The following is a 17,405-nucleotide window of genomic DNA, read 5'->3' as shown; positions in this document are numbered from 1 at the left end:
GGGTGAATAGTTCCTGATCTACCTTTTCTCTACTATTCATTATTTTGTATACTTTGATCATATCCCTGCTTATTCATCTTCCTCAAGAAAACATTCCCAATCTTAAATCTCTCTCATCATTCTCACAGTCATGTCTGAACCCCTTTCTGATGTACCTTTTTGAACTGGAGTTACCACAACCACAATATATTGACTGCACGTGGTGAAATCCTGGCCTTACTGAAGACAGTGGGAGTTCTTTGACTTCAGTAGGGACTGATTTCACCACATGGCATAATGTTTCTCCATATTATTCTCCAACCTATTCCTTATAAACTCAACTTGGAAATTGGGCAGTTTAGAATTTAATCTAGAAAACCACTGGCTCAGCACTCTTTCTTATATTGCTGGTAATCCTCAGATTAGCAGTGTGGCTTCATGGGCAGAATTAATTTGCTCCCAAATCATTTTGATGATAACAAGGGTCAGATTTTTCCTGGTTTCCATTTGTTTAGTCCCACTGTTGCTATTAGGTTTGAACAGACAGAAGGTAGAATATTGCACAAGACTTTGAAACAATGTATCTAAATTCACAGGCGACCTTTTACTGAAAAATCAACTAAGAAATTCCTTATGTAGTAGATGAAAATCAAAATTGCAGCTGTTAAAATGATCTGTATGCAATTTATGTTAAGTATTGCATATGGGAGATTTTATAAAATTAATTTAAAAAACTGTACTTCTAGGTTTCCTCCCCAAAACCATCTAAAAAGGGTTCAGATTCCTGCCAGCTAATAAATACAGTAAATGAAATGTTAATAAATCACCAGCAATTTAGCCTGACAATAACATGGATTGACCACATTGATTACATTGATTATATTTCATATATTTACAATATGTAGACACAAGCCCAATTTATTTTCTGAAGAGTTCAAGGTAGGTATCATTGGTTTAAAAAAAAACAATGGAGTAATGTTTGTGGTTGCTATCTGCAATAATCTAATTCTGACAGAGAGCAGTATTTTATTTAGTAATTAACAGTGTAAAGGGGAGAGAAGCTGTCATGTTGGTTCTTAAGCTGGGGAATGTGATGAAAGATGATATCTGCGATCTCATCCTTTCCACTTGTTTAGGATTGTCAGGATGAGAAATGTCAGCATTATGAAAGCTCAGCTCTGCTCTTGATATGATAAAACCCTTCAAAAGCCAGTCTTTCTCTCCCTCTCCCCCCCCCCTCCTTTCTTCCTCTCCCTGCACTTGCTTTTTTATTTATCCTGTTTTGTTAGATGGCAGAAATATAATTCTTTTCTTTCTTCCTATTATAAGCCACCATTTTTGTTTTATTATATGTTTCACAACCCCTAATGCCCCACTGAAAATTACCTTGTTAAATGACAGTGTTTCAAAGCCATGAATCCTTTCCACCATTCCCTCAGAGGTTTGAAACAGTCAACAGACTGTAAAGAATAAATAATAAAAAAGTATTGATTATTTTGATGACTGTGAGATTCAATTAAGTATTAATTTTGCCCTCCAGTGGACCTATCAAGGTATTCAAAAGGGAGGATTCGGCTCAGCTAAATGCGTGCTGAGTGCTTCAGCCTTAAATAGGGAGAAAATGTGTTTACCTACAGTATTTGAAGAGGAGTGCATTGATGCACAGAGTCCAATATTTAAGTGCTGTGCAAATTAAGCCCTGGTGACAGTGACATTGTTTTCAGCGATATGAGTATTGACTAAAGAAGTGCATTTGATGACAGCTTAAACTATTTGTATTGATTAACATTTTCATAGATTATCATGTGTCATATCAAATTCACTTTTCAGACATGAATACATTAAAAAACCCATAGGCAAACATCGACCAATGTGATGATGGGACAGAGGGAACATGCTAACCAACCTACTTGCACGCTGGTCACCTGTTCTCCGCATAAGAACCATTTAGGCATGAACTTTGCAATAAATAGCTGCCAGATAGCACAACAAGGTCACTTGTTTCATTTCTTTTTTTTTTGTTTTTGATGCTGGTTTCCAAGCTGTAATGATATTATGCCTCTTAGTTTGCAAACGGAATAATAGAGTGTACTTGGAAATCATGCCTGACCCCAAAATGCCCTCTGAATGAGCTGAAGATAAAACAGATCCAAATCATCAGGAAACAATTTTAAAATAAATGTAGCATTATTGGGAATTTTGTGTTCCCAAATACAAGAATAATTGCAAACCTGGTGTGTAAGTATTTTCACTAATTTTTATCTTTAAAAAATTGGTTTCTATATATTTTCCTCTTAAAAAAAAATCAGGGAAAGAGAGAAATGTTTGTAGACTTTTGGAGCATAGCATCCCAAAGGCAAGAATAGTTAGAAAAAATATGTGTATTTATTGAATGTGTATGATGAAATGACTATTTGTTGCTCTGTATTTTCCCTAAACCACTTGAATTCTAAGCGGGGTTTTGTGTGTGTGTGTGTATGATTTGGTTAATGTTATACAGCTGAGGATGCTTCTTTAAATCATTATGGAGCATTCACAGGGGGTTACTCTTCTGTGGTGTCGGAGCATACTTGCAGCAGTTTGGCTTTTTTTTCCCTTACCACGTAAAGGAAAAAGTGAGGTGTAAAAACATACACACAAAAAGCACATCCCACAATTAAAGCTGTGTTGGTTATGTTGCTTTCATAGAAGTTTTTCTCTAAAGCATCCTGAATCTCTCACATGCTAGTTGAGCTTTAATAGGGTGGGGAGTAATGGAAAACTCATTGGATCTGTAATAGCTCTTCACTTGACTGCAGCCAGCAATAACAGCAGGAGCAGCCAGAGATAAGAGAGAGAGTGTGTGTGTGAGAGAGAGAGGGAGTGGGAGAGAGTATACGCACACCAAAGCTGCCACTTTTTTTTTTTTCCCTCACTCTTTTTTCCCCCCATCCTAGGATCCAATGATAGCTGGACAAGTCAGTAAGCCCTTGCTGTCACTGCGGAGTGAAATGAATGCAGAGTTGAAAAGTGAGGACAAGGCAGCTACTTCAGACAACGAGCTGAATGAGCCCCTGCTTGCGCCTGTGGAATCAAATGACAGCGAGGACACTCCCAGCAAGCTCTTCGGTAAGTCTGTCTAGGTATTTCATTTCACTGCTACCATGTTGTCCGGAAGAGCAATCTCCCTCTTTTTGTTCACTCAATTTTCTTGTAAGCACCAGGGAGTCACTTGGAGTCTGCAGGCATACAGCCATATGCTCTGATTTCGACTGGGTACCAGAATACCCAGAGTGTCACCTCCTGAAAACTTTGGTCAACAATGAACTTATTTTATGCGCATTGGCAGACAGCGTCTATTTTCTTTTGCTGAACTATCTCTGATTTAAATATAGAAGAGAGAGCTTCCTTTGTTGAAACACCTTACTAACAACATCTATTGCCTAAACATCAGCTCCAGTTGTTCACAGTCCCTTCGGAGGGAAAAGTAAACTGAAGAGTTACCATTTCTTGGAGTAAAGAGAAAGCTAGGAGAAGAGAACTGGAAAATAGCTATAGAAAACACTCTGTGCTGAGTAAACAAGCACTGCCAGGGCGATTGCCTACAGGTGTATTTTTTTTACAATTTATATTAGGAATTAAATTTTTCTGCTGAAGCATACAGGGTGGAAGCAGGGGAGAAAATACACTTTTTTTTTTCTTTTTTACACTGTAACTTATGGCAAATGAAAATGTTACCTTTCAGGGATATTTGTTTCATAACCAAAACAAGAGCAGTAAGAGTGGCACTCCAGCATAGACATCTGTCATTCAAAGGGATGACACCCTGTAAGCCAACTCAAGCAACTGTGATCTCTAATCAGAAAAGGGAGCTGAGTTGTTGAGGCACGTGCTTGAGTGATAGATGTTGATAGATGTCTGTGCTGGAGCAGCACTATATGGTATATAGTGACATTTTGGTTGTACAGCAATTTCTCCTGAAAGAGTTCCTTTTAATTATTTCCATTTGTGACTTTATGAAACCTTGGAGGGAATGGAGCTCATCCTTATTTTACGCATTCTTATAGCTGGAACTTTAAGGGCACAAGATCTTGTTTAAAGGGAATGCAGCTTTAAGAGAGAGACAGAGAGAAATCACATTTTCTGAGATTCAAGTTTTAATTTTGCAGCCTATAAAGAATCTGTAGCACTGCTAACATGTCTGAACCCCAGCTAGAGGAAACAACTGTTAAATGATTCTTGCAAAAAAAAAAGATGTAATTTTCTTTAAAAGGGATACCTTTTGCATATTATACAGAATGTTTTATTAAGTAACTTCAGCAGAGAAGGGAAATAAAATAGCTAAGCCTTAATTCCTAGAATACTTCAATGTCCATTATAAAATATCACATCCATTTTTTTAGGAATCCTATAATAATCTTGGTTTCCATGGAAAATAGGATTTCCATTAGCTATTCAAATGTTTGAATTGTGATGTCTAAAATTCAAAGGGCTAATATTTGTGTGTGTGGAAGTATGAATATCTTAACAAATATTTATGTACTGTATTTGATCAGATATTTAGGGAGCAAGGCATTAATGTTAAACATAGCAGGTCTGGCAGCATTACAAACATATATAACTAGAGAGTATCAAAATGTCTGTATAGTTTGGTTTTAGTTAGTTTTAGATCTGGCAACTTTTATAACAAAGGGTAAGATGTTCCTGATTCATTGTCATTTTGAATGTTTTAATACCATTGTAGACTGCCTGGATACTTTTTATTATAGTTAGTGTGTAGGATAAAAAATAATATACTGTAATATTTTTTTTTACTTTGGAATAGAAATAGAATTTAGCTCAGCTACACAAATTAATGAAGAAAAGTAAATAAAGTCCTATGCATAACTATATTTGTGAGTTTAGATTGTTTGCTAAACTGTTTTTATACTGCTATCAAGTTGCTGCCAAAGCAAACCAAAGTAGGTGAAAACAGTTTAACTACCTTAGTATAACCTATTTAGTATTTATCTAGGTTTTATTTCATTTATGATAGATGGTAAAGACCTTTAAGCAATAACCTGCACCAGTTAATTTCTGTAACTGGGAACATGGAAGAAAAGACAATGAGGTTATTTTGCTACATGCAAGAATAAAACTCAATGAATTTATATAAAATATAGGCATTTTCTATTTATTGAGCCAACGCAACACTTCTAGTTTAATAAGCAATTCAGTAAGTAACTGACATCTCAAATGCAGTTCTTTATAGTAGTGTCTCTGTTTAGAAATGGGAATGGCATGTTAGGAATGCGTTCTTTGGGCCTTACTTTCCTGTCTCTTAAATTGTAAAGTGTCAGTGTACTTTGCATAAATTGATGCAGAAATTAACATTTCTCTTATCACTTTGTTTCATACAATATGAAAGAAGAATTCTGTGTTTCCTGTCTCTTGTTTGATATACCCTATGTACAAATTGCTAGCTATGTTCAGCAGAGAAAGGGAGGAGCATTTTAACAAACTAAGGGGAGAAGACTGGTATGTAGATGAAAGTTAAACAGATTGTTTTCTTCAAATTTCGGGGGGAAATGGTCTTTGCAAGTTGGAATGACCAGCATTTGAGCATCCCACTTAGCAACATTTCACAGGTTGCGTTGTCATATAGATGCACTGATTTTTTTTACAGTACTTTGCAGTGGGCAAAATATCCCTTTTTCCTCAGGTGCAGGCCTTTACATTCTACTTAATTTTCTTTTAAGAGACATGTTTGTTGAAGTGACCCATGTCCTTCACAAATGTTGCATAAATTCTACCCCTCATTTTCTACAATGTGCCAGTATATACTGATGGACTAACAGGTATGAAATGGTTATGGCCTATACACACTGCACACCTTCCTGACTGTAGTATCTTTACATAAAGTATGCTGTAGGAACAACAGCTATTCATATCTTGCAGTGATAGCTACTAGTAAAATGTTTCTTTTCTCCAATCGCAACACTAGTTTCAGATGACAGTGATGCAGTATAAAGCTTAACTAGGTTGTTTTTGATTTGGGAAGGTGCACAGCAAATTTCCGGCCTATCTCCCAATTGTATGCTCTGCTGCTAGTAGGAGAGATGAAGGCTGAAGCTTCTCAGCCATCAGGAGTGCCACCTGGTGCAATGGTAGCTTTCCCACAAGTCTTGAATAATTTCATCCTGGAACTCAGATTCTAGGTCCTTAGCGGATGTAAATGCTCATTTACACCAGGTGAGAAAGTGCCCCTCTGTTTTTTTGGCAAAGTGGTCTTTTAAAGTAGTCACCATTGTACACATGACTAGCGCTATTGCTACTTTTTGTTCAAAAAATAAAATGTCTTTTAATCTTTGTGTGTGAACTGCACCTTGTGCACTTAGTTGCTAATGAACCTTTGACCTCTATAAGGAATATTTTATTTGCAAGTAAAGTGCTCAAATCCTGCTAGATATCAGTGGGAAAAGAAACAAAATGTAAAATTTCACGAAAGGACTCTTGTAAGTTAGTCTGTCACAGGCAAGGTTTTGCTCAACCTGGAGAGTTAGAAAAGCTACAAACGTTTATGAAAGAGAAACTGAGATTTCATTAAGTAACACGCTAGTTTTGTGTGATATTGACTGTTGCATTATTTATCTTTACAGAACTTCTCTCTTATTTCAGACATGATTGAATTATGCTAAGAGTCAGTTAGAAGAGTAGAAATTGGAGTAAAGCATTGGATTGGTTGGCAGTGGTACTCTCAGATTAACTAGTTTTATGTTACACTACTGTGCTTCAAATTAATTCTACAGCCCTTTACTAAAGAAAGCTCCCACTGACGGAAATGAGAGCTCTGCCTAAGACTGAATAAACATTGCAGGATTGGATTCTAAGTTAATTACTCTTACAGGGTTTTTTATTCACTATCTTGATATGTTCTCCAAATTTGTTTAAAGTTTCCCTCTAATAGCAGCCTGATGAAAGGAAAGTGTGTTTAATGATTTATATTAGCACTATAAACTTTTGGTCATTGATACAGAGACATTGCATATATTTTATTTAAAATCGCTACTACGTAATCCCATATTAGGGCTCAATCCAAGTTCCACTAAAGTCCTTGGCATAATGGCTGTTAGCTGTCATAGAATTAGATTATTAATTTCTGTGTAACTATAATGGTATGGTACTATACCCAAGATACCTGTGCACATTAAGATCACTTTACTCAGCTATTAAAAAAAGGTACTCACAAGGCATGATCCTACATTTCTACACATCCCAAACTGAAAAGTTAGTTTTTGGTATGCAGGGGTGCAAAACTGATCCTGTAGAGTATAATTTTTTAGTGTCAGGGTTTCTTAATTTTATGGTAGTTGGGGATTAAAAGATAACCTTTCTTCTACAGGTAGCAGGGTGTGTGTGTGTGTATGTGCACATGTATATACAAATATGTATGCGTGTGTGTGTGTATGTACATGCACACATATATACAAATACATGTGTGTATGAAAGAGATTTGCCATCTAAAATACTGAAATTTGATTTTAGTATTTTGCCTGCCTTTGCAATATCCCTATGCAAAATTTAGAATTTTATCCATTTTCCTTGTAAGTGTGAATCTCTGTGAATCAGTATGTGTATGAACCAAGGCATAGATCAGTAATATTTTTATAAAAAATATTATATAGAAATATGTTTGCCTTCTTGGCACCCTTTTTGAAGTAAATGCTCATTATCTGGTTTTATTTTTTTAATTGTCATCCAGGTTGGCTTGACTAGAATTTACAGTCCAAGAATCACTTTAGATACAAAAGGACTCTATGGTCTTTCACCTCTTGAGACAATGGTCTCTGCAGGTTAGAACAGATGTCATTGTCAGGTGGCTTTGAGGACACTGACATTCTAGCCATTAACACTGTGGTTAACTCTGGATAAATGTAAGCCTTCAACCTAATACCACCCTTTGCATCAGTATATTAAGGGTTCTCCGCAGTGTTTTAGCTGGAGTTTCTATTTTTAGAGGGGAGTTGAAACATGATTATACAGTATATCTGCATACAGAGCCTTGGCCTACAGGGTCTCTGCCCAGAAGAAATGCTTTTTTAACAAGCTGCAGAGAGGTCCATTGGATAGCCTTAATGTTTTTTAATGCGCAAAAAAAGTATTGTGTGTGTGTATGTCTTTTTAACTTGTAGTTCAGATTATAAACCAGATCCTTTTAGTATTAAAAGCATAGCTTTATTTTAAGCTCAATTTTTAAATCACTTTAACCAACTTATATAGTTTTCTCTCCCATAATATGATTAGCATTCAGCCTGCCTGTAGTAATTTCTGTAGTGTCAATTGATGTGTTTTGTGGAAAGATATTAGGTTAAAAATATTCATACGGTCATTAAGGTTCACGGGCTCAATCCTGTCAGCGCTTGAACACGTGATCACTTCTGCTCAATGTGAATAGTCCCATGGAGATCATTAATAGGTTCCTTACATGAGAACACATGGCACAAATATTTTCCAGGATTAGACATACTTTCTGAGTACTCATTTATATGCGCTCTTGATTACTGTTTTTTTTTAAATGTGTTGAATGTTTATTTAACTGTTAGAGTAAATGATCTTTAAAGATGTTGGATAAGTGCAAAGTTAAAGAGGATATTCTAAGTTTTATATATTGCCTTGATTTGTGGTGAAGTTTCCAGTGCTGTCATTGAAGGTTGCACATGTGAATAAAGAGAATATTGCCCATTAAAGCTTAAAGAAGTCATTACAGCTATTCAACTCAAAGGAAGAGACAATGAGGAGTTAGAAAATCCATCTTTAACTCATCCTTGCCACTGTGACTAGGTATTGCAGGCAACCCAAGAAGTAAATGTACAAACAGCTGTATCTGATTATAACAATAAAAGCAGGCTAGGACAAGATAGGGCTAGATTCTGTTCCCATTAGCTTGAACGGACACAGGACTGGACTCATGACAAATAAATGTTTCATTCTTTGTTGTTAATTCCCTTATTTTCAATTGATACAGATCAGTCCGTTCTTAATTTTAGGGTATGTTAGTTCATTGCAGTACCTTAATCTTTTTATTAACAAAAATACTTTTTTAAACATCACTGTTGAGAGCTAAAGCCTGAGTTACTCCATTTTTAAAAGAAAAATGGTTTTTATCTTTGTGCATAATTATCTTCGCGCTAAATTTCTGTGAACCAGGTTTGTATGTGTAATCTGTATTTCTTGTTTGAGGTTTGCATGCTGTTTACCAAAACATAGTTCCTGGGGAAGAGGATTCATATACTTTAACCAATAGATTTCTCTTTCCCTGACTTTGTATCAACAGATATTTAAACTTTAATTACTTTATTTCCTCCCTCAAATACCTTCCCCCCACCATACCTTTAGAGCTTTGGAAAGAAATTTAATACCAAACAAATATATTTCTTTTTAAAAACCTACATAAGTGCCTTTCTGTTTCAAAGAGAACTTGCTTGTTACTAGACAGTAAACAGGTAATTTGTGAAAGAACCGGTACTCCCTTTGATTGAGATGCTTGCTGGTTTATGTTTTGAGATAAATAATACATCAGACAGTCACACAGATGTTAAAAAGGAAGCAGACGTGAAAAAGAAAAGGCAAAAGAATTTGATGTTTCCATTGGACTTCTTCTGATTAGACCAGTCCTCCATGGGAATGTGCAGTGCAGGCAGAGGCGGAGTCACAGCTGCCCAAATATGCATATGGCACCACTTAACACTTCCCTTGATTTTCCTATGCTAACCAAAAAGCTAGCAAAGTGCTTATACCAAACTGGCACCCTGTCAGGGGGCAACCTGTGCAAAGTTTCCTGCTGTCAGGTTAATAAATTTTTTAAAAATATCCAAAGGCAGAGCTAGCTGTAGGAAGCTCATAGTAACAGTTGCCATTCTCCTGTGGATCATTTTTCTCTTTAATATCCTATGTAGCACTGGATTTTTCTTGTTGTGTTGTCTACCCAGGTTTTGTTCTTTCCTGACACTTGTGGGCTCTTTGTTTTAATTTTTTTCTTTACTAAGCTCTTTCTTCTGTTCTGCACATACTGTGTCTCTTCTTTCTTGGCAGAGTCAAAGAATTGGGAATATCAGTTTTTCATGCTTTATAGGAAAGCGGAACATTCAGTATATTCAAGTTCATGAATTATCATTTTATTTTCTTATATTAACTTTCTTTCACCAGCTCCAAAACTGATTCCTAAAGAGATCAGTTACTTAAATGACAAAATTACATTCACACATCAACTACATCACAAAATTAACAAGTAATCAAACAGAAAATAAGCATAGATCCCAAATTATTTAATTTGCTACCAATTTGCAGGTTTCAAAAAGGGTGTAATAAAACATCTAGTGAAAAATTATTTATATTTATTAAGGTAGATTCATGTTTTCTCTCTTTCACTGTATAAAATAAAACTCAATAACAATACAGATCTGTCTTTGTTTCACAGTGACATCTCCTGCTTTATGTTATGATACTGTTTTGACACTATCAGAAGCAGGATTAAGCCCTTTTAGTTTGAAAGTAGAGGTCATCTTGAGAAGAATAGTACTGTATCTAGTCTAGCTAAAGAAAGCCTGCTGTTCACAGGGAGACTGAAATTGGGTTTTCTTCTTAAAGTATTCCAAAGATCCAGACATTTATCCAATTGGAATACATCTCCCAAATGTATATATTTAATATTAAGTTACCACTTTTTAAATTCTGAAATATAATTTGAATTTCTTTATTTCTGATTTAGAATTTGGAAAAAGAAGAGGGTTTTTTTTGTAATTGATGTCCTTTAATTCCCTGAAAGGCAAACTCATTTTAGTCCCTGAATGCTTTGAAACTGTAGCCAGAAAAATACTGTGATGCAGAAAACAAAGCAAACTAAAAGCACCTGAATATGACCACCAAAAAGTTAAATTTATTTAACATAAAAATAAAATGATCTGCCAGAGTGCCAGACTATAATGTCAGTTACTTTTTAAAATGCATTTTCAAGAAGCTGTCAAGGTTTGGGTGTTGTTCAAAGCAAATAAGAAAATATTTTTTGTTGCCAGTTACAAGTACTATATACGTAGAAGCAGAAGTATTTTTTAAAGAATGCAGAAGAAAAATGTTGCGACAAAATAGTATTTAATTTAATCTTATTGAAGACTTTTCTAGAAAATTTTGGATTAATTTATTGAACCACTTCAATAGAAGCTCTTAAAAATAGTTTAGTTTTTCCTGTCTGTTTGCTGCTATTTGTAATGGTGACTACATTTCTTTATTTATTACTTTCATTATGGGCCCACTTTTAAAATTTCTAATGTTTTTAATATATTAAGCAAAACATTAGCAATGATCCAGAAATACCCATTGAGTGTGCTGGAAGAAGGAACTGAATGGTTAAGACTGTGGCAAAGATATCCCCCTGCATATGTCCCCTCCCTCTAAAAGTCTAAAGTTGAAAGCGACTCCAAGAATAAAACTAGCCTCTTTTTCCATTGGTACTTCCTCCCGCTCTTGCTTGTTCTCTGTCTTCTCTCTCTCCGACTCCATCCCATATGTATATATGTAATGCAATGCACAATATCTGTATAACATAATATAAATTGCATTCAAGCATATGCACAGACATGGGTCATATTCTTCTCTGTCACCTTATGTAACCCAAGCGATTTTGTAGAATTTTGCCTCAGTGCTACTGCAATATATTGTGATTTTCCACACTTTTTTAAAGAACAAAAAACAAAGCCTCCCCCACACCCCAGAAATACAACTAGACCACCCTTTCAGAGGAAGATATAAAATTCACATTACCTGAGAAGCTGGAATTGCCTCATGGTAAATAGGTCTTCAGGCATTTTAATGTGTATTAGGTATTTATCTCACCATGTTGCATACTGTTAATCACAGAGGAAGAAGAAGGCCATTCAGACTCATTGTAATCTCTTGAGTAAATAAAGCTATGGGTATTTTTTATATTTTAGATTGCCTTAATAGGTATTTTTACATGCACCTAGTATAGAGAGACGTTGCTTAAGAATTTGAGTAAACATATGAGGCCAGATCCTGCATATCTTGCGTGAGTGTTCATTACATATGTGGAAAGTGCTGTATGTTTTAATGGGACTTGATCATGTGAATAAATGCACATCTGATTAAATCCCTAGTTGGCTAAAGTCCTATGTGCTAAACAGTCTCACGTACTTTGTCTGTTTTAAAAAAAAAAACAATTGGGTTAAAAGGGCTGAATATTTACATATAAATATAACAATGTTGAAATCTACAGTGAAATCTGTGGTGTTTTGTCTGTATTAATTTAGTCAGTACGCTAGTGTTTAACAGCAAAATTCTGGTCTGTTGTGTAATAAGGTTATCTGATTCAGCACCCATCAATAAAAATTTGCAAAATGGCCATTGACTTTATTGGGACATAGAACTGGTTCAGTACATGATGGAAATTATATATAATGTCAGAAATGATATAATCTTTGGTAAGAAAATAATGCTTGTCTATAGTATAACTGTTTGTGAGATGAAAAGTAAGTGGATACATATCTGATTTTAATCATTAAGTTTTTTTAAGATAACTGAAGACTGCAAGATAGTTATCGTGGAGCCACAACTTCATTAAAAAACAAGAGTGATTGGAGGTGAAAATGAGATAGATATGCACTAGCTGAAAGGGGATTGTAAATGTGCAGGCCTGATATTTCTCCTCCTTTCTTATACTTGCTTGCCTCTCATCATAAATATTTGGGATTGCAAGCCACAAATCTCTCCAAAGGCAAAATGAAATTTACTACTGGAAAAAGCTTGAAAATGGAATTATTGCATCTTTTTGTTGTTGGTATTTTTTTTTAATCAAACATATGTTATTTAGTGCATGCATAAGTACAGAAAATATGTTTAATCATAATGTCTAGCATGAAAAACATCTACATGAGTCATTTAAATATTTTTTCATTATAAAGAGCAGGAAGAAAACTCTGTGTAGCTCTGTTTCCTATGATTTGATGCATCACTTTCAGACTCTTCCTATTTTAACTGCCTAGATACAGCACACTGAAGCTTCTCATAACTGGCACTGAACAAAAAAAAACAAAACACCTTTCAATCAGCTGGCACTACTAGGGCTGCCCCCACCCCTCCCCCAGTCTCTGCTTTTATGAGTAAAAAGAAAAAGAGAAGGGCTAGATGAAGTAGACCCTTGCTCAGATGAGTTATATTATTCATCATGAGTAAGGGTTTGCAGAATTGTTCCTCATGCTCCTGGATCACTGCAGTGCTTAGTTTTGGTGCTGAGTGCTTTTCAGATCCTAGCTGTTTCCTGTGAGTACATGATGCTCAGTGTCTTTATGCTATTCAGTATTACATTGTGGCAGGTCCTGAGCTGGTGTAAATTTTTGTAGCTCTCTTGGACTCCCAATTTATACTAGCTGAAAATCTGTTCCTTTTCTTTTGGAGCTGCCAGTGAAGTCAGTGGCAAAATATCCATTGATATCAATGGGAGCAGTATACGGCCCTTCCTTGTGATCATTAAAAGGATGTTTTATAATCCATCCCACCCCGTGTCTTTCATCACATCCTACAAAATTCTTTAGTTCATACTGTGGCACTTTTCAAAACTGTTCCAGTTCAAAACAGGTTAAGACTGATAGAAACAGTTCAGTTTCCCTAAAAGACAGCTTACCACTGACTGTTTTATTTTGTTTATATCTGATATTTCTTACGGTATTCAGATGGTTGTAATAGACTGGCACAAGAGCTGCATGTCTTGTCATCTGTAGTGTATCAATACGTTTTTATAATGATACAATAACCTGAACCCTGTAACAGTTTATGATCCATTTGAGAATTCTTATGGATTCTCAGAGTGACGGAGACCTGAAAAAAGAACTTGACTGCTTTCACAAAACTGGTTCTGTGACAGGAAAAACTAGTGTGCCTGTGATTTAGTTGCTAAGGAATCATATTGATCTGATTTGTCATTAAACTTTTAAGTTTTTTTTTTTTAAATCAAGCTGGTTGGAGGGAAAAAAACCCCCAGTAATGTGATTTTGAAGGTCTGGTATACAGGTAAACTGTACCATACCACTACTGATATTGATTTGTTATGATTAATAAATATGATTTTATGCATTACCCAAGCACCGTTTCCATAATAGAACTTTTTTTTTTTTTTAGAGCAGAAGAAAATTGCTTGTTGCTCTTTATTTTTCATTGACTAAAATTAGTCAATGATAAATAAAGAACTGTAGCAGCAGTCTGAGTTCAGGGAAGACAAGATTTAAAAACAGAAACTGCAGGAAATACAGTAATAAGTAACTACATAGCAAAATATACACACAAAACCTCAGCCATCTTAACATTTGTAATGGTGCTAATTTCCAAGTGCTTTTAAAATATGCTTCCACATGAGCTCTCAAAAACCATAAAAGCCTGGCATGTAAAGTAAATTGTTTGTCACTTGCTGACGACCTGCCATATTTATTGTCAGGAAAAATGGACATTAGTTGGAAAAGCAGTTGTTAAAGGCCAAACAATTTTTAAAGATGGGCAAAGATGTGCAAGGGTTTTCCTTTTTCTAACAATGAGCCACCCCTTCAGACATCAAAAGACAAGATAATAAGACACTTCAAGCACAATTCAAGATTATATTCAACATCTAAAGGCTCATCTCTTGTCAGTTTGCATTTACTCTCCAAGGGATGTGATGCTTCTATCATCATTCTGTCAAGAGGAGTCTGGCAGAAGCGATGAGGGCCCCTCATTTCACACACTTAGTGTTTTTTATCAAATAGCCCACGCTCGTTCTGATTCAGCCAAAATGGAGGGATAATTTGAAGAAGGTCATGCACAAGTACAAAAATCTTGTATTGATTTGTGTGATTAGGAGGCATTAAAATTGCACGTTTATGTTAGTTTCTAAGATGTTTTGTCAGTTTATTTAGTAATACACTTTTGCAGCATTAAAAATGATATTTTTTTTCAAAGTGAAAAATAAGTTTGCTTAAAATGCACCCAGCTGAACATTCAGAAAACAGACATTTTAAAGGAGAACATTTTAAATGTCATTATTTAACATCACCTTAAAACACAGTCACACTTGGAAGGGGGCGGGGGTGTTCTCTCTTTTTTTTAAGAGAAGAATTTATACAAGGAAAATATTTATTAGGAGTCTGGATATTACAGAGCTAGAGGGGTGAATTCTGGCCTTTTTAAAATCATTAAGAGTTAAGGATTTCACCCTAAATGTCAAAGGGAGATGTGCTTGTGGGGTTAGGTCACCTGTACCACCTATCGAAAGGGAGGCAGGCATTTAAAAAAATGTTCAGATACACTTTTGTGTCATATAAGATTGATTTAAATAGCACGTGATATAGAGACATGGTGGCATTCCTAATACACACGAAGTCTCTGATTCTTCATTCAGATATTTTTGTCCACTTAATTTAATCAGCTTTCTGTGTGAACATACGTATCTTCATGAGAAAATCATATTACAGATTTGGGGTCTAAGTAAAGACTTGTGTTATAGCTGTTATTGGCCAAATTCTTACTGAAATCAAAGGAGCTATGATTTGTGCCCACAGAACATCACTGTTCACCCTGTAAACTTACTGTATGACATTATATTGCTTATTCATAGCAATTCTCGGTTCACTGGTTTTTTAGTTTTGGCTTCTGGAGGGGTTCAGGGAAGGGGGACAGTGCTCAAACACAGCTGATGCCTTCTCTTCGGTAGTTTCCATTTTATCAGGCTTAGATTGATGGAGAAGGTACTAATTGTCATGCAAGATGTTTGAAAAGCAAATTGACTATTCCTAATAAAATAATTTTTATAGCAGTTTGCTATGTTGCCTTCAGTGTCCACAGGTAAACAGCGCTTGGTTTTTGGCAAAAACAACGCTTCTCTGCTATCTGATTTTTATATTCCATAATCAAAATTCCTATTGAAGCCTTTGAACAAAATTCTGGTTTTATGGAGTTTCTTTCTTTTTTTTTTTTTTTTTTTGAATATGTGCTACCTAACTAAACGTAGTTAAGTTTGCCCAAAAGTAACTGAATTCAGAATTTGATCCCTTGTAGTTTTAGCTTTACAAGGAAAGTAAACTTTTTGGGAAGGAGAAGGATATTGGATCTGCTCAGAATGAATAATGTAATTCTATGGGTTCATGGTTTTTCAGGACAAACAATAACGCGGGAGCATTGTCAAGCTTTTTTGTGTCTGTCACGTGTCAGGAATGAAACTTTTTTGAGAGTTTATTTTTGGCATTATATTCATGTCATCTTAGATCTCAGCACTCAGTATTACACTGCTCTTTTTGCTAACATGCAACTACATCAGGATGTGTAATAGTGAAAATCTGGCTTCCTAATTTCTGCCTTATTTCAGACTTAAACAAAAACAGAAGAACCAGGTTCTGTAGTCAGTGCAGCTTTTACATGATACAAATTCCAGTGTACAAGGCAACAGTTTATGGGACTTGTTGGCCGTTGTGTTTTTAAATTAGGACTGGGAATTTCTGTTCATGATCCATCTGTTTAGAGCTATGAGGAATTGAGCCTTATGCCATGATCAAGCACATGTTTGGAACATGTCTGACTATATGGAAGAAATCTGCATTTATGAAATGCTGAAGATATGGTAACTTGCAATGGTATTGTATTCTGGGGGTTTTCATGGGGCAAGCGATTCAGAAAGTTGTGATCAAGTGTTCAGAAAGACAGGTGAAAAAACTGTTCGATGTACCAGCAAGTTATACTAATTACTTTCACTATACAAATGGCATCTTAAATAGGGTGCCCATATGTCCCAGTTTAGCCGGGAGAGTCCTGGACTTTGGAGGCCAGTCCTGGGCAGCTGGTAAGAATTACAATTAGCATTCCAGGAGCACAGGGGTGCAGGACGCAGTCTGGTGGGCATGCAAAGTGCCAGGCAGGTGGGCAAGCAGGCACCGCTGCCTGTCCATCTACCTACCTGGTGCACCACACCAGCCTGCCCCCGTCTCTGCCTGTAGCAGTGGACTCTGCCTGCAGCAGTGCCACTGACTTGGGAGCATGGGGCTTGGGGAGGGGCAGGGGGCAATGTCCTGGGTGTTTCAGACTTCCTTATGGTCAGCCTAAACTTAAAGGAATATAGGCTATTCTGTTTGCGTGGCCATGTATAGACACTCAGTTTCTCCTGGGAGAATTGCTGATTTTCTAGGAGAAACCATGACTGTATAGATGTTAAAGATTTTTCTCCCAAAACTAAAATGGTCAATCCAGGAGAAAAATAACCTAGGAGCAGCAAGGGTTAAATCGCTCCCAGGAGAGTTTCTGCTGAGAAAATAAATACCTGTATAAGTTACCCTTCTGAGAGAAGCCACAGCACAGTCCTTCAGCATCCCAGGGTGCTTTGCCCCTGTCATTTCCCTCCTTCTGCCTCCCCCCCCGGGGAAGCAGTGTGTTACTCAGGCTGG

The 17,405-nt window shown here is 36.1% G+C and overlaps 1 protein-coding gene across 1 annotated transcript in view; it reads left to right on the top strand.

Annotated features, from left to right (window-relative positions):
• Window positions 1–2,806: 2,806 nt before the first annotated feature.
• Window positions 2,807–17,405, top strand: part of POU6F2 (POU class 6 homeobox 2) — a 348,304-nt gene continuing 333,705 nt past the window's right edge. Inside the window, exon 1 of the mRNA XM_019483391.2 lies at window positions 2,807–3,087. Coding sequence (XP_019338936.1) covers window positions 2,922–3,087 — 166 coding nt within the window. The 5' untranslated portion in view covers window positions 2,807–2,921. The remainder of the gene's footprint in view (window positions 3,088–17,405) is intronic.

This window comes from Alligator mississippiensis, chromosome 5 (assembly GCF_030867095.1).
Source record: "Alligator mississippiensis isolate rAllMis1 chromosome 5, rAllMis1, whole genome shotgun sequence".
NCBI classification, from domain to species: Eukaryota; Metazoa; Chordata; order Crocodylia; family Alligatoridae; genus Alligator; species Alligator mississippiensis.
Note: the sequence above shows the minus strand (reverse complement) of the source record. Positions and strands in the feature narration are given on the sequence as shown.